Below are 15,840 nucleotides of genomic sequence, written 5' to 3' on the forward strand. Positions count from 1 at the left end.
TCGTATAAAGCTCAGAAACATTCGATTCTCACGCACAGGCTCCTTAAAGACATTTGATAAGTTACGGCGTCCATTTCATTTATTTATTTACTTATTTTTAAATTATGTATTTGTGGTTTTTTTATGTATTTCTCTGATCTAATTTTATTGTATTGTCCTGTATTATATTTTACTGTTAATTAGGGAAATAATCTTGCGGAATCTTAACTTGTGGCGAATAATTCTGTTATCTGAACACTTCCGTATTATTCCGTGTAGAAAAATCCAATAAAGAAATTTTTTAAAAAAGATTAAAATGCCTTAAATAAATGCAGGAATAAATAAAATCATATCTGTATAATAATGCACAGTGTAGCACAGAAACAAGCTGGAGTGCTGAGTTTGTGTCACAGGGTGTGTACTACTGACCCACACACACTACACACTGAATATTAAACTCTACTGCCCTCTAGTGGACACTCTGAGAAATACAATCACCAACATCAATTAGAGAAATGTTTGATTTCACCTGGCAAATATTACAAGATTTATTACACAAAGTGTGCACTAATGACGAGTATAATTCTGTTTTTCTGTTTATGATAATGTTAGATTGTACACTACTGTCTCAGACATTACAATAACAAGAGATTTTTAATTTTTTTTTTTTTTATTCTGATTTTTAATCTGAAGTATCCAGATTATCAGATTATATTTCTTGTTTTCTTTATGGGATTTTATGGAGTGGATTTTATACATTTCTGTACATTAGTCTAAAAAAAAACCTATTAAACAGGCAAACACAAAAATAATTCCTGGTTATTTACTGAAGACTGAAAGATGCCACATTGTGTTTGGGTTTTTTTTACTCTGTTGCCCTCTAGTGGTGAAATTAACCACTGCACCTGAGAGATATTCCAGTTGGGTTTTTATTAAAAATCATCATTAAATCATTCTTGTTATTAAAGTCACTTCACAGAACCGAACATCAGATAAAGACTCTAAGAAAAAATCTTTTGAAGTTGCTGTAGTTGTGTGTTTATGAATTAACTGACATGAATTAAAATATAAAATAAAAGAATTTAAAAAACTGGCATGAATTAAAAAAAAAGTTATGCAATGAATAAATCACACATAAATGATGAAGGAATAAATAGTAATATTGGATTATAATGACGTAAACATCTTGTCAAATAAAATAACAAGACAGACACAAGGAAGAGAAATCACATAGCAGGAAAATATGTGTTTATTTTACAAACTATATACAAAAAAGTAAGACATTAAAAATGAAATGAAACATGAACCAGGGACTTAGAGGATAATAAATCTACAAATACACTACTTATTTGTTTGTTTGTTTGTTTGTTTGTGATAATGAAGGGACATTTTTGAATAGTAGCATAAATATTCCATGTTATTCAGTCGTGTTGGGGATGCTAACTTTTGCACTTACCTGTGTGTGTGTGTGTGTGTGTGTGTGTGTGTGTGTGTGTTTTTCCAGACCAACCTGCAGTGTGTAGATAACGTGGCGTTCGATATGGAGCGGATGACGCGCACTCACTCCTCCAGCCAGCGGGTGGCGCTGATGGACGTGACGTCTGAGACGAGCGTCAGTGTGGAGCCGCTCACACGCTCCGGCTCGTCTCAGCTGCTGTCCGAGTCCGAGCTCACACACACACACTCTCACACACACCGCACCGGGGAGATCAACATCGCCGTCACCAGTAAGATTCACCGCATTCACCATCATCATAACAACAACAATAACAACAATAACAACAACAACAACAACAATAATAATAATATTAATAATAATAACAATAAGTGATGGTCAGATCTCCTTTCTGATGATTTCTTTTCACCTTCACATATTTACAGTTTATAAAAAACATGCAAACTTACTTTAATCAAATAATTTTATTATTTAACTTGTTAAATAAACTTGTTTTTTATATTAATTAATAATTATTAATTATTACAGTTTAATGATTTTTTAATTTAGTCCAATCATTTTATTGCTTTATTCATCTTGATGAATTGCAATTTCCTTTCTTTTTCTCTCGCTCTTACATGCACACACACACACACACACACATGCACACACACACCCACACACACACACACACACACATGCACACACACACCCACACACACACACACACACACACACACACACACACATGCAGACACACACACACACACACACACACACACGTGCAGACACACACACACACACACACACACACACGTGCAGACACACACACACACACACACACACACACGTGCAGACACACGCAAACACACACACACACACACACACAGTGCTGCTTTTCTGTAATCCCTCTGCTTTTCTATCGCTCCTTCAGAAATCTGTCTGTTCTTCATGAATTACATCCCAATTTATAATCCAGTGGCGACGGTTTCTATGGTAACGTGTGTGATTTTCTGAACATTAAACTGACACATGTATTCCGAGTGAAAACTTTTAGCCAATCGTGGTGTAGGAGGCGGGGCTTGTTGGGCTGCATGTGGGAAATGCATAAACATAACACAAGGACATGTTTGACAAAAAGATCTGGATTTCTTGTAGACGTGTTTGTGGGCGGGGTTTAATGGCCGACATTCCGCCTCAGACTGTCTCTGATTGGCTGATGTGTGTTTATGTAAATGTACGTTCTGTCACGACATCGGAAGCTGTGTGTGTGTGTAACGTACAAACTCACACACTGTGAAGTTAAACTATTTTGACCCACATTGGAGGCGTGACACGTTGCAGGCTAACGTCGTACGCTAATCGTCTGTTCTGATTGGCTGTTGGAGGAGGTTTCTGATTGGACCGTTTCTCACTGCAGCAGTGTGAATCTCTCCGTACTCGTTCTCTCCTTTCTGCACTTCGCCTGCTTTTTCTTCTCTCTTCACTTCTGCTTCAATGACTGGGCCCTTTCGCCTCTCAAGACTCCGCCCACTCCTGAAAGTGACTCCGCCTCCTTTTACTCTGTTAACAGAAGAGTGGTTTATTGTGGGCAGCTTCGCCGTCCTCAGTGTTTTAACGCTGTGCTACATGATCATCAGAGCCACCGGCAACAACTACGACAACACAGCGTGAGTACGAACTTTAACTAAACTTTAAACATTAACTTTCTGTCTTTCATCTTAAAGAAGGATTTTATGTGCTCAAAGTAAACGAAAACAATTCTTATTTTTATTCATCAACTGATAAACAGAAAACAGACTGGAGATTTTTATACATAAATATTTCTATACAGCTAATTACCGAGCAGCAAACTTAAAGCGGCAGTGTGCGACTTTTAGCGCCCTCTGAGGTCTGTGAGGTGAATTACAAGAAAAATTTTAACAATCTTTCCTTTCTTCACTCAATCCCAGTGACCACGCCCCTTCTGCTGTAATTACATACGCCTTATGATTGGCCTTTTAAGGAAAAAGGGGCGGATCTTAGTATGGATCTGATTTCAGGGCCAGAAAAATTAAAATAAAAGGTTAAAATAAAGACACTAGTAAGTATCAGTGCTGATATTGCAGACTAAAGTGTCTTTGAGGGAATGTCATTATTTCAGGAAAATGTAACATGGAAAAAATTTTATTTATTTTTAAATTCTAATTTAATTTCCAACAAATAAATATAATCTCTGTATTGTGTTGTTTTATTTTTTACAGAGAGATAATATAAAATAAGTTTAGATGTTGTTATAGATGTGTTTAATATCAGACGTCTCATGATTATTTTATTGTGTATTTGTTTTTCTCTTAACATTTTCTGACTTTTTGGAATTTCTTAAACGAACACTGCAATGTAAATATTTACAGAATCTTGTTAAAAATCAGAATTTATAAACATTAAAATAAAATAATGATCACGTTGTTCTGCTTCTATCAGCGAGAAGTGCTACTGTAGTGTAGAAAACATTGTATATTTTATTAATATTATTTATCTTTAATATTAAACAGCGTTGTTTTTCTCTCTTTCAGATTGGACATGGCCTGAAGACGGACGTCGGATTTCCAGATTAAATCATTAGCTCACAACGAGATTTTCTTAATTATAGCGTCTTGCACTTAATTAATGAAGTTCATGTTTCTGAAGCTGTTTATTTTTTGCTTTTCAGAATCCATATCTTATCTTACGTCTGTTTTAAGAATCTTTTAATGTTTTAATGTTAACTGTTACGAGAATTTTTCATACTGGAGTTTTATTTTCACGTCTCCGTGCAGTGTTCTGAAATGTTTTGGGGTTTTTTTTATTTTTAAACAGACCATTAAGGTTTCGTTCATTTGATTTATGTAAAAAAAAACACCTTTTTTTTTACTTTCCGTATCCCAATTCACTCTGAAATGAACCTCCGTCTCCGTCTTCGTCTCCGTCTCGGCGTTAAGTACGACGTAGTGTGAAGTGTGAAGGGGATTTGTTGCGTCCTGAAAACCAGCATAAAAACCATTCTCAAGTAATCAATAAGAAATAAGAACTTAAATAAAAGTAAAACCCGTCATTCAGATAAGAACCCGAGTAAGAGTTTAATGAACGCACTTCAGTTTAATTACATTTAGCACTTCAGTGGATGTGAATATTGTTGAATAATAACACAAGAGCATTTTAGGATATTTTTGTACAACCCTGGTAATAGCGCCTATGTCCAGAACTCACACGTCAAATTCCTCATTTATAACAAAAACTTTATAAATATACAAAATGTACAGTATTTTGCATTATTTAAGCTCCTTAAACATGATTAATTCCAAACAGCGTCATATTCATTACATGTGAAATGCACTGTACACTGTATAATGAGTCCAGAAAACAAAATGGAGGTCGTAAAAACGAAGAAAATGTAATGAATTAGTACAATTTATTAAAAAGTAAAAGTACGGTATTTATTAAATCCGATCGCACGTGGTCACTGGAGTCGTTTATATTTAACGAATATCCCACGTCTCGGAGGCTACGTGTACGTTAATCCGGATCTGAAAACTGTATTTAAAACGTTTTAAATCGCTTTCCGTCTACACTGACGTTTTCAAACGTTTTCTAAAAATTCCCATCCAAACTGAAACATCTGAAAACGCTCACGTCTCTAAACTGCACATGCGTGATCAGAATGCGCTTTACTGCTGCGTACCGTGTGTTTACGCCTACAACGAAGTGGTCTTGTGTACTGGAGCTCAGTAATAACAGTAAAACACCAGAAATAAAAATAATATTAATAAGATAAACGTTGTAAGGTAAGATAAGAAATAGAATAGAATATCACTTTATTAATCCCACTGAAGGGGAAATTCATTTTGTCACAGCAGCAGACAATAAATAAATAAGTTAATAAAAAGTGCACATAAATAAATACATGTACCAAACACACAACGTTAAAATAGAAAAATAAAAAGAAAAATAGAATATTCATCCAGGTGGCAGATCATGTGCTGTTGTATAATCTTATAGCCGCTGGCATGAAGGAGCGTCTGAAGCGTTCTGTTTAAAGTAAAAGGAGAAGAGAAGGGTATGAACTGAGAAGCTTAAACTATAAGCATAAATATAAAAATATAAACAAAATATATTTTAGGAAAGTAAAAGTGAGACTCTTTGGCCTGCGTCGTTTCCGTCAGGCGTTTGTTTAAAATCCAATCTGAAGGTTGTATGAAGTGACATTAAACTGGACAACAGCTGCAGCACAGCAGCCTCCACCATCTTGTTTGCTTTGAGTTGAATGATCACATGACTGTGTCACATGACTAAAAATACGTTTTTGAATATCTCCATTTTCTCAGTCCACACTACAACAATCTGAAAACGGCGTTTTCACATTCATCCATTTGGGAGAGCGTTTTCAAAAAGCTCCGTTTTCGCTGGACGAAAACGCCGTCAGTGTGAACGGAAAACCAAAACGTAGAGAAAACGCCGTCAGTGTGGACGGAAAACCAAAACGTAGAGAAAACGCCGTCAGTGTGGACGGAAAACCAAAACGTAGAGAAAACGCCGTCAGTGTGGACGGAAAACCAAAACGTAGAGAAAACGCCATCAGTGTGGACGGAAAGAGAAAACGTAGAGGAAACGCCGTCAGTGTGGACGGAAAACTAAAACGTAGAGGAAACGCCGTCAGTGTGGACGGAAAACCAAAACGTAGAGAAAACGCCGTCAGTGTGGACGGAAAGAGAAATCGTAGAGACAGTGATGCGTTCTCAGATTAATCCGGATTAACGTGGACGTCGCCTGAGACGGAGATTAACGCTCAGATCCCCGATGCCAGACGCACTGCATTAATCCTGCTCCATAATCGGCTTAAAGTTTTTCCGGGATTTATTATCTCTTTATTATTTATTGTTTATTTTCAGTAATGAATTTGTTTGTGATTAATTAATTGAGGAGAAACTGCGGCTCAGTTTAAAATGAACTCTCACACTGTTGTATATTTTATTTAACTTTTTTTCATCATTTCTTCTTTTGTATTGATTTATTTCCATTCTTTATTATTTTTTAGTTAAGAATGAAACAACTGTTACATCAAACCAATAAACAATATTATAAAACATTATAAAACCATGAACGAGTGGCAGTAAAGAGCGTTTTAGTTCCTGAGCTCTGACGTCTGTGGCTTTCAGCTGAAGTTTTTCTGCTAAGATCAGTTTTTTTTTTTTTTCACAGCTTTAATTCCTCCGTCACATCCTCCTTTATTTCATACACTTTATTCGCTCGTGTTTATTTTTCTTCTTTAAAACATATTTTGGTTCCTGTCAGGTGACGTCACACTCCTGATGTGTGTCTTTTTAATGCTGTGGATGAAAATATAAAGCGCGCACACAAACACACACACACACACACACACACACACACACACACTCCTTCATCTCTCTTTAGTCGAGGTGTTTTCTGTAAAACTGATTTGCACTATTGGAATAAATGTTCTGTAAAACCACACGCCTGAGGGGTGAAATTGTTTCTCTCTTCTTTACGCAGTGAAAGTTTGTGTGCAGTTTTAGCGATGCTAATTTCTCTCCAGATAAATATCACATCTGCAGGACCTACAATCAATCAATCAACCAATCAACCAATCAATCAGCCAATCAGTCAATCAATCAATCAACCAATCAATCAGCCAATCAATCAGTCAATCAACCAAAAACTCAATCAGTACATAAATACATAAATCAATCAATCAATCAATCAACCAATCAATCAACTAATCAATCAGTCAATCAATCAATAAATAAATACATAAATCAGTCAATAAATAGATACGTTAATTAATTAATCAATAAATAAGTAAATCAATCAAAGAATCAATCAATCAGTCAAACAAAAACTCAGTCAATCAATAAATAAATAATCAGATGTACAGTATATCAGTATATCATTATTATTCATAAAGAAGGATGAATTATTTAGAGATAATTTCCTGTATAAAATGATCCTCTGTGAATTTTCTGAATTATATGGATTTTTCACATTTTCCATAAATAACAAAAAAGTTTTTTAAAAAATTCATAAATAATCTTTTTGTTTGCGTAACCTGCTCATGACATTTCTGAATCATAAAAAAAAGGATTCAGTTTGTTTTGACGTTCAGAACTCTTGCTTAAGCCCCGCCCACTCGGCGCACTGCGGCACTGTTTGGCCACGCCCCTTAAAGCGTTATAAACACACGATGTTACGGTCGAATCTCTCGAGTCGCGCTCGTACGTTCTGTAACCGTAAAAACCTAAATCACAACAGCATCATGAACATTAAAGACGTAAAAACATAAATTACATTTACAAATTTGTGATTATTGCAGTTTATAAAGTTAAAATTTCATCGTTAAATTTACGATTACTTTTGTCTGTAATGTACGAGGTTCTAATTATTATTTCTATTCTTCTGTTATTTCTAATTATTTAATTACTTAATATTTAAATGATTCATATTAATGATAAACTTTAATTTGTCAGGATTTTATTTTTTTTAAAAATCAACTATAAAGTAAAATATATTTTTAATAACTCTCTAGAATAAATACACAAAGTTGTGTAGTTAATTAAATATTTAAAACTTAATTAAATAAATTTGTATAATTTGTAAAAGTGTATCATTGACTTTATAATCTTATCAATCTAACATTTTATTATTATTATTTTAACTTTTTTTTGTGATGTTAAATTATATGTATAAAATGTATAAAAGTTAAACTATTTTTTTTGCATTTCCGTTGTTACAAAATCATATAACAAATTTATTTTTATTACATTTTTATTAAAATATTTCTATTTCAGGTTTCTATTTTTAGGCATTTTGCATTTCTGCTGTATTTATTTATTTATTTATTTGTTTGTTTGTTTGTTTGTTTATATTCTTTTTTATTTGTCATAATGCGTATTCTTGCGTTTTCTTCTTTTCGTTATAAATTTTAACGCTTTTCTGCGTTGCTTCTCTCGCAGGTGGCCATTTTTTCGGCCGGACCTCGGGATCTCCACGCAGCGTGGTGTGTGAGATGGAGCTGCCGGATATTCAGACGTCTTTGGACATGTACGACGAGAACAAATCCTGAGGACACGCCTCCTGTTGACCTTTGACCCCTGCGCCCCGCTCCCCAGAGCGTGTTTTCCAGTGAAAGCGCTGAAGCTCCGACGCTCGAGGACTTTCAGGACTCTCGTTTTACAGAGAGTGTGTTTTATTTGTCTGTTGCGACTGAACTCCGTGTTTGTCATCTGAAAATTGTCTTTAGCTCCATGATGGAGTTTCGGATGGACGATCGTGACCGATGGATGACCTTTGACCCTTTGAGGAATGATTTACCGGCTGATTTTAAGGCTCAGGTCGCGTCCCAAACGCTAGGGTTTTGTAGAAGTGTTCTCATTGGGCCGCTAGCAACAAGAACAGCATAATTAGCTAATATTCTGCTAGCTAATCAGCTAATTAGCGACAGATTTGAGCGCTAGCGATGTTCCAGATAATGCAGCTTTAATGTTACACTTTACGCTGATGAAAGTATCTGATGAAAGTTTTATCGTTGTTCTTTTATTTCACCAAATTCTGTGCAAAATAAACAAACAGATGATCGGTGGCTAACGTTATATTTAGCCTAAATATCTCACTAGGTCCTGTGAAAGCATCCAGATGATGTTTAGCTAACTTTAGCTAATCTCTAAAATTGACGAAACAAAATAGTTAAAGATTTTATGCAACTTAAACACCGAATAATAATAAAACTGATTTGGGGACGGAGCTATGTCTGAGCTGAGGTAGTGATGTCACAAGTCCGTAAGCTCTTTTGGACCAATTACGTCTGAGATGCAGATTTTATTCTCTTCACTACGTTAGCAAAGGTTAAATTAGCATTAAAGTAGTGTGTTAGCAATGCTAGAAAGCTTTTAAATTGTTCTGTAAATGTGATTAAACCTGTTTCACATGGAGAAGGATGCTAAAATTAAATAAATTTTGCTCAGAAAAACAGAAAACTATGAAAACTGACTATGCTAACACACACATGCTAATCATTTTAATTCTCCATCCTGCGTTTGCTAATTTGCTAATTTAACCCTCGATAGCTATCTTAGCACACAGGTTCCTGAAGTAAATGTTCCCTCTAATCATTTGCATATAAGACGTGATTGGTGGAGCTTGACTTGTGACATCAGAAGTCATCACAAGGCTTATACACGTGTAGCTCCGCCCCCAAGTCAGTTTCGTCCAGACGTCTCTTAAACAGAACGTTTCTCTGTATACAGGAAATAATGTGGCATAATTAAATACTACGACGTTCCAGATGATTGTAAACAGAATAACGTTAGTGATGAACAGATGCTGGTTGTCATGGTGACCTGAGCTAGCTAGCAGTTAGATAGCTAACGCTCCAGTATGAACACCACGGAGACAGGAGCGTTAGCGTTTGGGACGGAGCCGGAATCTCCTGAACCTCTTCCTCCTTCCTTCTGAGCTCGATGTAGCTTCAAACCACACAAACTCCAGAAGAATCAGCGTTACTTCCGTCGATAAACAGTATTTAAACCTGTAACTAACACCACGCCTGGTACGCTGCCGTACTAATAATCTCTATATATACACAATATCTATAGTATATCCAGTATTCGCATATATACACATCCATTTATACTTATATATCTCTCTCTCAGTGACCTCGTAGAACCATGTGTGTGTGTGTGTGTGTGTGTGTGTGTGTGTGCGTGTGTGGAGCTGTCTCTTTGTGTTTTTGTTTATTTTTATTTATTTATTTATTTGGTATTTGGAGGTGAAACATTTTCCATTCTGGGTGATTTTTCTTATTTTTAATTCAGATTTCAGTAATAATCAGGCGAGATGAATGTGATTGGTGGCTTTGTGATGATGAAGATGATGATGATGATGATGATGATGATGGTGGACCTTCTGTGTTACTTTCTGCTTCATTAAAACGTGTCATAATTGCATCCATGCTTCATTTTTCTGCATAAAAACCTGATCCTAGTTAAAGAGCTAAATGATTATTATGAATGATTATGAACATGGTGCGTATTTGAGCTGAAATTCTTACTTTTTCTTCAAAATAACGAATACAAATTTTGAATTTTTTTTACATTCACATAGCATGAATCTTCAATAAAGATTTGTAAATATGAATTACATAAAATAATGAATATCTTTAAAAAAATACATTGTGCATCATGAGTTATTTGTTGTCTAGTTTAAATCCAGTCCAAGTCAATGTGCTCTGATCGGAAGGTTTCCCCTCCCAACATGGCGCCGGAACTGACGTGTCTCTGTTACACGAACGAGGCGACCACTTTTTCATGTCACTGAATACGTGATCTGCTGTTTTATTTTACAAACCATGAATTACCTTCAATATATAGGGCTATATTTCACTTATCAGTTTATTTTAGTGTCTGATTTCCATACTGTAATTTGAGAATATGATAAAAAAAAAAAAAAGAAAATCGGTTGTTAGCTTTTTGTTAGCGCTTCCGTGGTGCTTTCTGGTTGCTATGGTGATGTGAGCGACTGTTAAAGTGACCAATTGACTGCGGGTAAGTGTGTGCAGTTCTAGCCAATCAGAAGGCAGAAGGTGGGACGCTCTGGGCAAAAACGGAACCAGTGTGAAGTTTCAGTCAGAATTACAGCCTCAGTGCGTTTATTTAACTGTAATGATATAAAATGCAGCATAATGAAGCGTTTACTGTTTTATTATCTTGCAGTTTGCTGATGTTTTACGTCACACACGGAGTTTTAACGGATTTCTCTGAGGAGCTTCACAACACCAAAGGACTCACATTACAGCTGCTGAATCATCTGTTTAATCAGAGTTACTACACTGAAGCGGATTATTTACAGGCCTGGATCAATTTACAAGTATGTGAACACACAAACCCGATTATTTATATCGAATTAAACAGACATTTAAACTAAGTAAATAAGCGCATTTGGTCTTTGCGTCGTTCACGAAAGACTCGGCTCAGTGAATCGGCTCCTTGAACCGAACTTTAAGAACCGACTCGTGTATATATGAGGCTTTTTCCCCTTTTTTGGACATTCTTTCATTGTAGATTTAAACAATTCCAGCTTTATTTATAGTGCAGTTTAATCACAATTCTCCCTTTTTTCAGCATCAGAGCAGTTTGTCAGTGTGAATGATGAGTCATGTGTTTGAATCAGGAAGCATTTGACTCAGAGTCAATCTGCATAGATTTATTAAACTCACTGGAAAATAATGCTGTTTAGTTTATTGAAAGGCAGAATGAGATGTAATAAAACAATTCCAGCCTTAAATCAAACAACATCTCATGTCAAAAAATCGCAGACTGTCCGGTTTACCAAAAGAGAAATGCATTGATTCGTTTGGGAACTGAAAGAGTCGGCTCTTGATCTGACTCATTCAAAAGAGTCGGATCCTCTCAGATGTAGGTTTAAAGGTGCAGGATGTTACACCTCTGTATAAATATATTACATACTTTATGTTTTATTATATTATATTAATCCATTCTTCCCCGAGAAGCTAAATGTTTTAGATATTAAACAAAATATTAAGCAATAATCTGGAGGTTGTAGCACACACTTATCCAGTTACTACACACACTCTCAGAAAAAGGGTTCTTTAAGAGTTCACTGGATAATTAAGGGTTCTTAGATTACAAGTGTGCGAACACTTTCTGATAAACACTCGTTTAATGGGTTCTATTTTTTTCAGCTCTTTGTAATATCTGGAACCTTCTCTGAGGGAAACAGTGACAGGATTCTGTGTTATTCGGGGTTCTGTGTTATTCGGGGTTCTGTATTATTCGGGGTTATTCGGGGTTCTGTATTATTCGGGGTTATTCGGGGTTCTGTGTTATTCGGGGTTCGGGGTTATTCGGGGTTCTGTGTTATTCGGGGTTCTGGGTTCTGTGTTATTCGGGGTTCTGGGTTCTGTGTTATTCGGGGTTCTGTGTTATTCGGGGTTCTGTGTTATTCAGGGTTCTAGGTTCTGTGTTATTCGGGTTTCTGGGTTCTGTGTTATTCGGGGTTCTGTGTTATTCGGGGTTATTCGGGGTTCTGTGTTATTCGGGGTTCTGTGTTATTCGGGGTTATTCGGGGTTCTGTGTTATTCGGGGTTCTGTGTTATTCAGGGTTCTGTGTTATTCGGGGTTCTGTGTTATTCGGGGTTCTGTGTTATTCGGGGTTCTGTGTTATTCGGGGTTCTACTTGGTGTCCTGTCTGATGGGAAAACACTGTTACACTTTAATTTATTTTCTTTTTAATCTCCTTAATGATTTATTTTTACTCTTTTTCTTGTTTATCTCAGTGTTTATGAATGATTTATATTTAATTATTGCAGCTCATTTTATGTCTTTAATCCATTCTTTTATTATCTATTTATTGTCTTTTTAAATTTCGTTACGAAGCAATTTGTGCTGCATTCGGTGCATGAAATGTGTTATAAAAAATAAAGCAACAGCAATAATAATAATAATAATAATAATAATAATAATAATAATAATAATAATATTAACAGTTTGCCGGGTTGTATTTAAACTTCTCTAATTCTCCTCTCTATTTGATTTATTTTTGTCCGTAAATCAGTACTCGTTGAAGCGCCAGACTTTTCTCAACTCGCGCTCGAGGGATCTGAAGCACGCGGCTGTATACGGAGTGAATCAGTTCTCCGTCTTCTCGACTCAGCAGTTTAAAGGTGACGTTAAAAACGACTCGTGTTGATTTTACGACGTTTTTGACACTTTATCGCGTCCTGAGTGTTTTCGGCATAAGAGGGACGTTTAAATGTCTATATTTCATTAGAATTATCCATCACCTTTAATAACATTTCTCTGATTTCTGTTTTTTTTTTCAGATCTTTATCTCCGAGCTCATCCAGACAAAGTGCCCAGGTACAGATTTTTCCAACATGGCCGCCTCGGAGCATCTAATTATCCTCGGAAGTTCGACTGGAGGGATCATGGAGCTGTCGGTCCTGTTTACAATCAGAAATCGGTTCGTGTGTCCAAACAGGGAGTGATATTTAGCGTTGTCAGTGTACAGGGTGAATGACTTGGTGTGTTTATTGTGTTTATTGTGTGTGTGTGTGTGTGTGTGTGTGTGGCGGACGACAGTGCGGCGCGTGCTGGGCGTTCAGCGTGGTCTCTGCGGTCGAGTCGGTGCGAGTGAAAGACGGGGGAAAGTTTCAGGAGCTCAGCGTCCAGCAGGTTATAGACTGTGCGTATAAAAGTCAGGGATGTGACGGAGGGTCGACTGTTAGCACACTGCACTGGCTGAAACAGGTACTGTATCACCGTATGGTGCAAAAGTATTGGCCCCCTTCATTAAATAACACAGTAAATCTTTATATATAAACTGAGTTACAGATCCAGTGACAAAGGTTTCGTGCTTAATCATTTGGTGATGCTTCATAGTTTTAATTTTACAATCTATTTTTGACAGTTTTGCTAACCTGTCATTCTTTTTCAAAATTATTGGCACCCCTGGATATCCAGGTTGGTTTGGATGTTTGTTCAGAAGATCGATCTTAACCTCCTGACAGAGGCAACCAAGTTTTATGCTAAAATATCATACAGAACTGGACTGAAGTAGGCTTATTGATGATCCACCACCATATTTTACTTTTTAACACACATTCTGATGGTGTTTGAGGTCAGAAATTTAGATTTTTGTTTCTTATCTGACCATAAAACAATTCCTTTAAATAATACTAAACTATTTAACTCACTTAAAGTTTTAATGTTTTAAAGTTTAATTCATTTAAAATATTATTGAAGGGTGCCATTAATTTCGGCACATATGTTCCTGAGAGAAAATATTATTATTTAGTTTCAGCAGTTGTTTCAGTGAAAACTGTAAGTTTAATGTTTATTTTATACAATCATACAGTTACTTTCAGCCTTCTTTCAGAAAGGGTGCCAATATTTTTGCAGTAGTTTGTAGCTAAAAGGGAAAGAAAGAAGTGCAGAGAGAAATAAGGACAAAGTTTATAAAATATATTTATACACAGTTAATGAGTGTGCTTCTAATTTTAATAATATTAACTTTATATTTCTGTCAGATTTTATTTGATTAAAATAAAACTTGACAAACAGAAAGAATTAAAAATTGAAACAATTAAAAAAATTAATTATTATTAAATTAAAACATTATAAAAATAATTTCTAATAATTCTTTTAATATTTTCTAATAATTATGTTAATATATTCTTTATAATATTTTAATAATTAAAATGATTAATTATTATTAAATTAAATTGTTAAAAGAATTATTTCTAATAATTCTTTTAATATATATTCGTTCTAATATTTTTAATAATTAAAATTATTAATTGTTATTAAATTTAATTATTAAAAGAGTAAAAGATGTTTAAATGATGAAGTAAAGATGAATAAACATTTTTTTAAATGTATTTATTTAAACATTAAGTTTCATTTATAAACTTCTTTCTGCTGCTTCAGTGTATTTTTTTAAAGATTTATTTTATTTATTTTATTTATTGTTGTTTTTTTCTGAATGTTGTCGTGGTCAGAGCGGAGAGAAGCTGGTGAACGAGACGGAGTATCCGTACAAAGCGGAGACCGGAGTGTGTCAGATTTTCCCTCGGAGTGACGGCGGCGTGTCGGTGAAGGATTACGCTGCCTTCGACTTCAGGTACAGAACGAGGAGAAAAGAAAATAAAGAACAGGATTTTACAGGGTTCGAATACTCCTTCCTAAAATCATTTCTACATAATATTTGTTTTGATTTGTTTTTAAAGCGTGGTCATTGCGGCGGTGTCCAGTAGGGGGCGATGGTGTATTAATAATGTGAAATCAGCTGTGCTACTGAAATAAGAGTTAATGCTGTAAATATTTTTATTATCACACAAACATTAAAATAAAAACCTCAACAATCATCTGATTGCTTCAGAATCTGGTCTACAGCGTGTGAGGCGAGGTTTCAGTTGCTATGCAACAGTGACAACATTACAATAAAGTCAAATTCACAGTAATTAAGCAACAATGCTTCTCAAAAATAAAAATTAGATTTGCTATAAAAACTATTTTCTACACATTGTTTTGTATTGGAGCGACTCGGATTCAGAGACACGATGCTGTCTTTCATCAGCAGCTATACAGCAGCTCATGAATTAGATCACATGACCAGGAAGTTGTCTGTGATTGGGTGACCGGTTTATATTAATGCACTAGTTCTAATATGTTATCGTTTCTATAGTAACAGCTCACTCACAGGGAGTCGCACGATGTGTGTGTGTGTGTGTGTGTGTATGTGTGTGTGTGTGTGTGTGTGTGTGTGTATGTGTGTGTGTGTGTGTGTGTACGTGTATGTGTGTGTGTGTGTGTGTGTGTGTGTGTACGTGTATGTGTGTGTGTACGTGTGTGTGTGTGTGTGTGTGTGTGTGTGTGTGT

The 15,840-nt window shown here is 35.5% G+C and overlaps 2 protein-coding genes across 3 annotated transcripts in view; both read left to right on the top strand.

The window, feature by feature from the left end:
* rnf130 (ring finger protein 130) overlaps nucleotides 1–10,389 on the top strand; it is a 42,196-nt gene extending 31,807 nt beyond the window's left edge. The window contains exons 8-10 of one of the 2 annotated variants that reach the window (XM_053235334.1): nucleotides 1,484–1,706; nucleotides 2,988–3,084; nucleotides 3,970–6,904. In XM_053235334.1, the coding sequence (XP_053091309.1) occupies nucleotides 1,484–1,706; nucleotides 2,988–3,084; nucleotides 3,970–3,985 (336 nt within the window). In that variant the 3' untranslated portion in view covers nucleotides 3,986–6,904. Of the gene's footprint in view, nucleotides 1–1,483; nucleotides 1,707–2,987; nucleotides 3,085–3,969; nucleotides 6,905–8,400 lie in introns of those variants that run through there. The other variant, XM_053235335.1, reaches the window with a different exon arrangement.
* A 615-nt stretch (nucleotides 10,390–11,004) lies between these two features.
* The window catches only part of ctso (cathepsin O), a 6,288-nt gene continuing 1,452 nt past the window's right edge, over nucleotides 11,005–15,840 (top strand). The window contains exons 1-5 of the mRNA XM_034305778.2: nucleotides 11,005–11,308; nucleotides 13,016–13,124; nucleotides 13,284–13,423; nucleotides 13,543–13,710; nucleotides 14,961–15,082. Of these exons, the coding sequence (XP_034161669.2) occupies nucleotides 11,114–11,308; nucleotides 13,016–13,124; nucleotides 13,284–13,423; nucleotides 13,543–13,710; nucleotides 14,961–15,082 (734 nt within the window). The 5' untranslated portion in view covers nucleotides 11,005–11,113. The remainder of the gene's footprint in view (nucleotides 11,309–13,015; nucleotides 13,125–13,283; nucleotides 13,424–13,542; nucleotides 13,711–14,960; nucleotides 15,083–15,840) is intronic.

This window comes from Pangasianodon hypophthalmus, chromosome 7 (assembly GCF_027358585.1).
Source record: "Pangasianodon hypophthalmus isolate fPanHyp1 chromosome 7, fPanHyp1.pri, whole genome shotgun sequence".
Classification (NCBI taxonomy): domain Eukaryota; kingdom Metazoa; phylum Chordata; class Actinopteri; order Siluriformes; family Pangasiidae; genus Pangasianodon; species Pangasianodon hypophthalmus.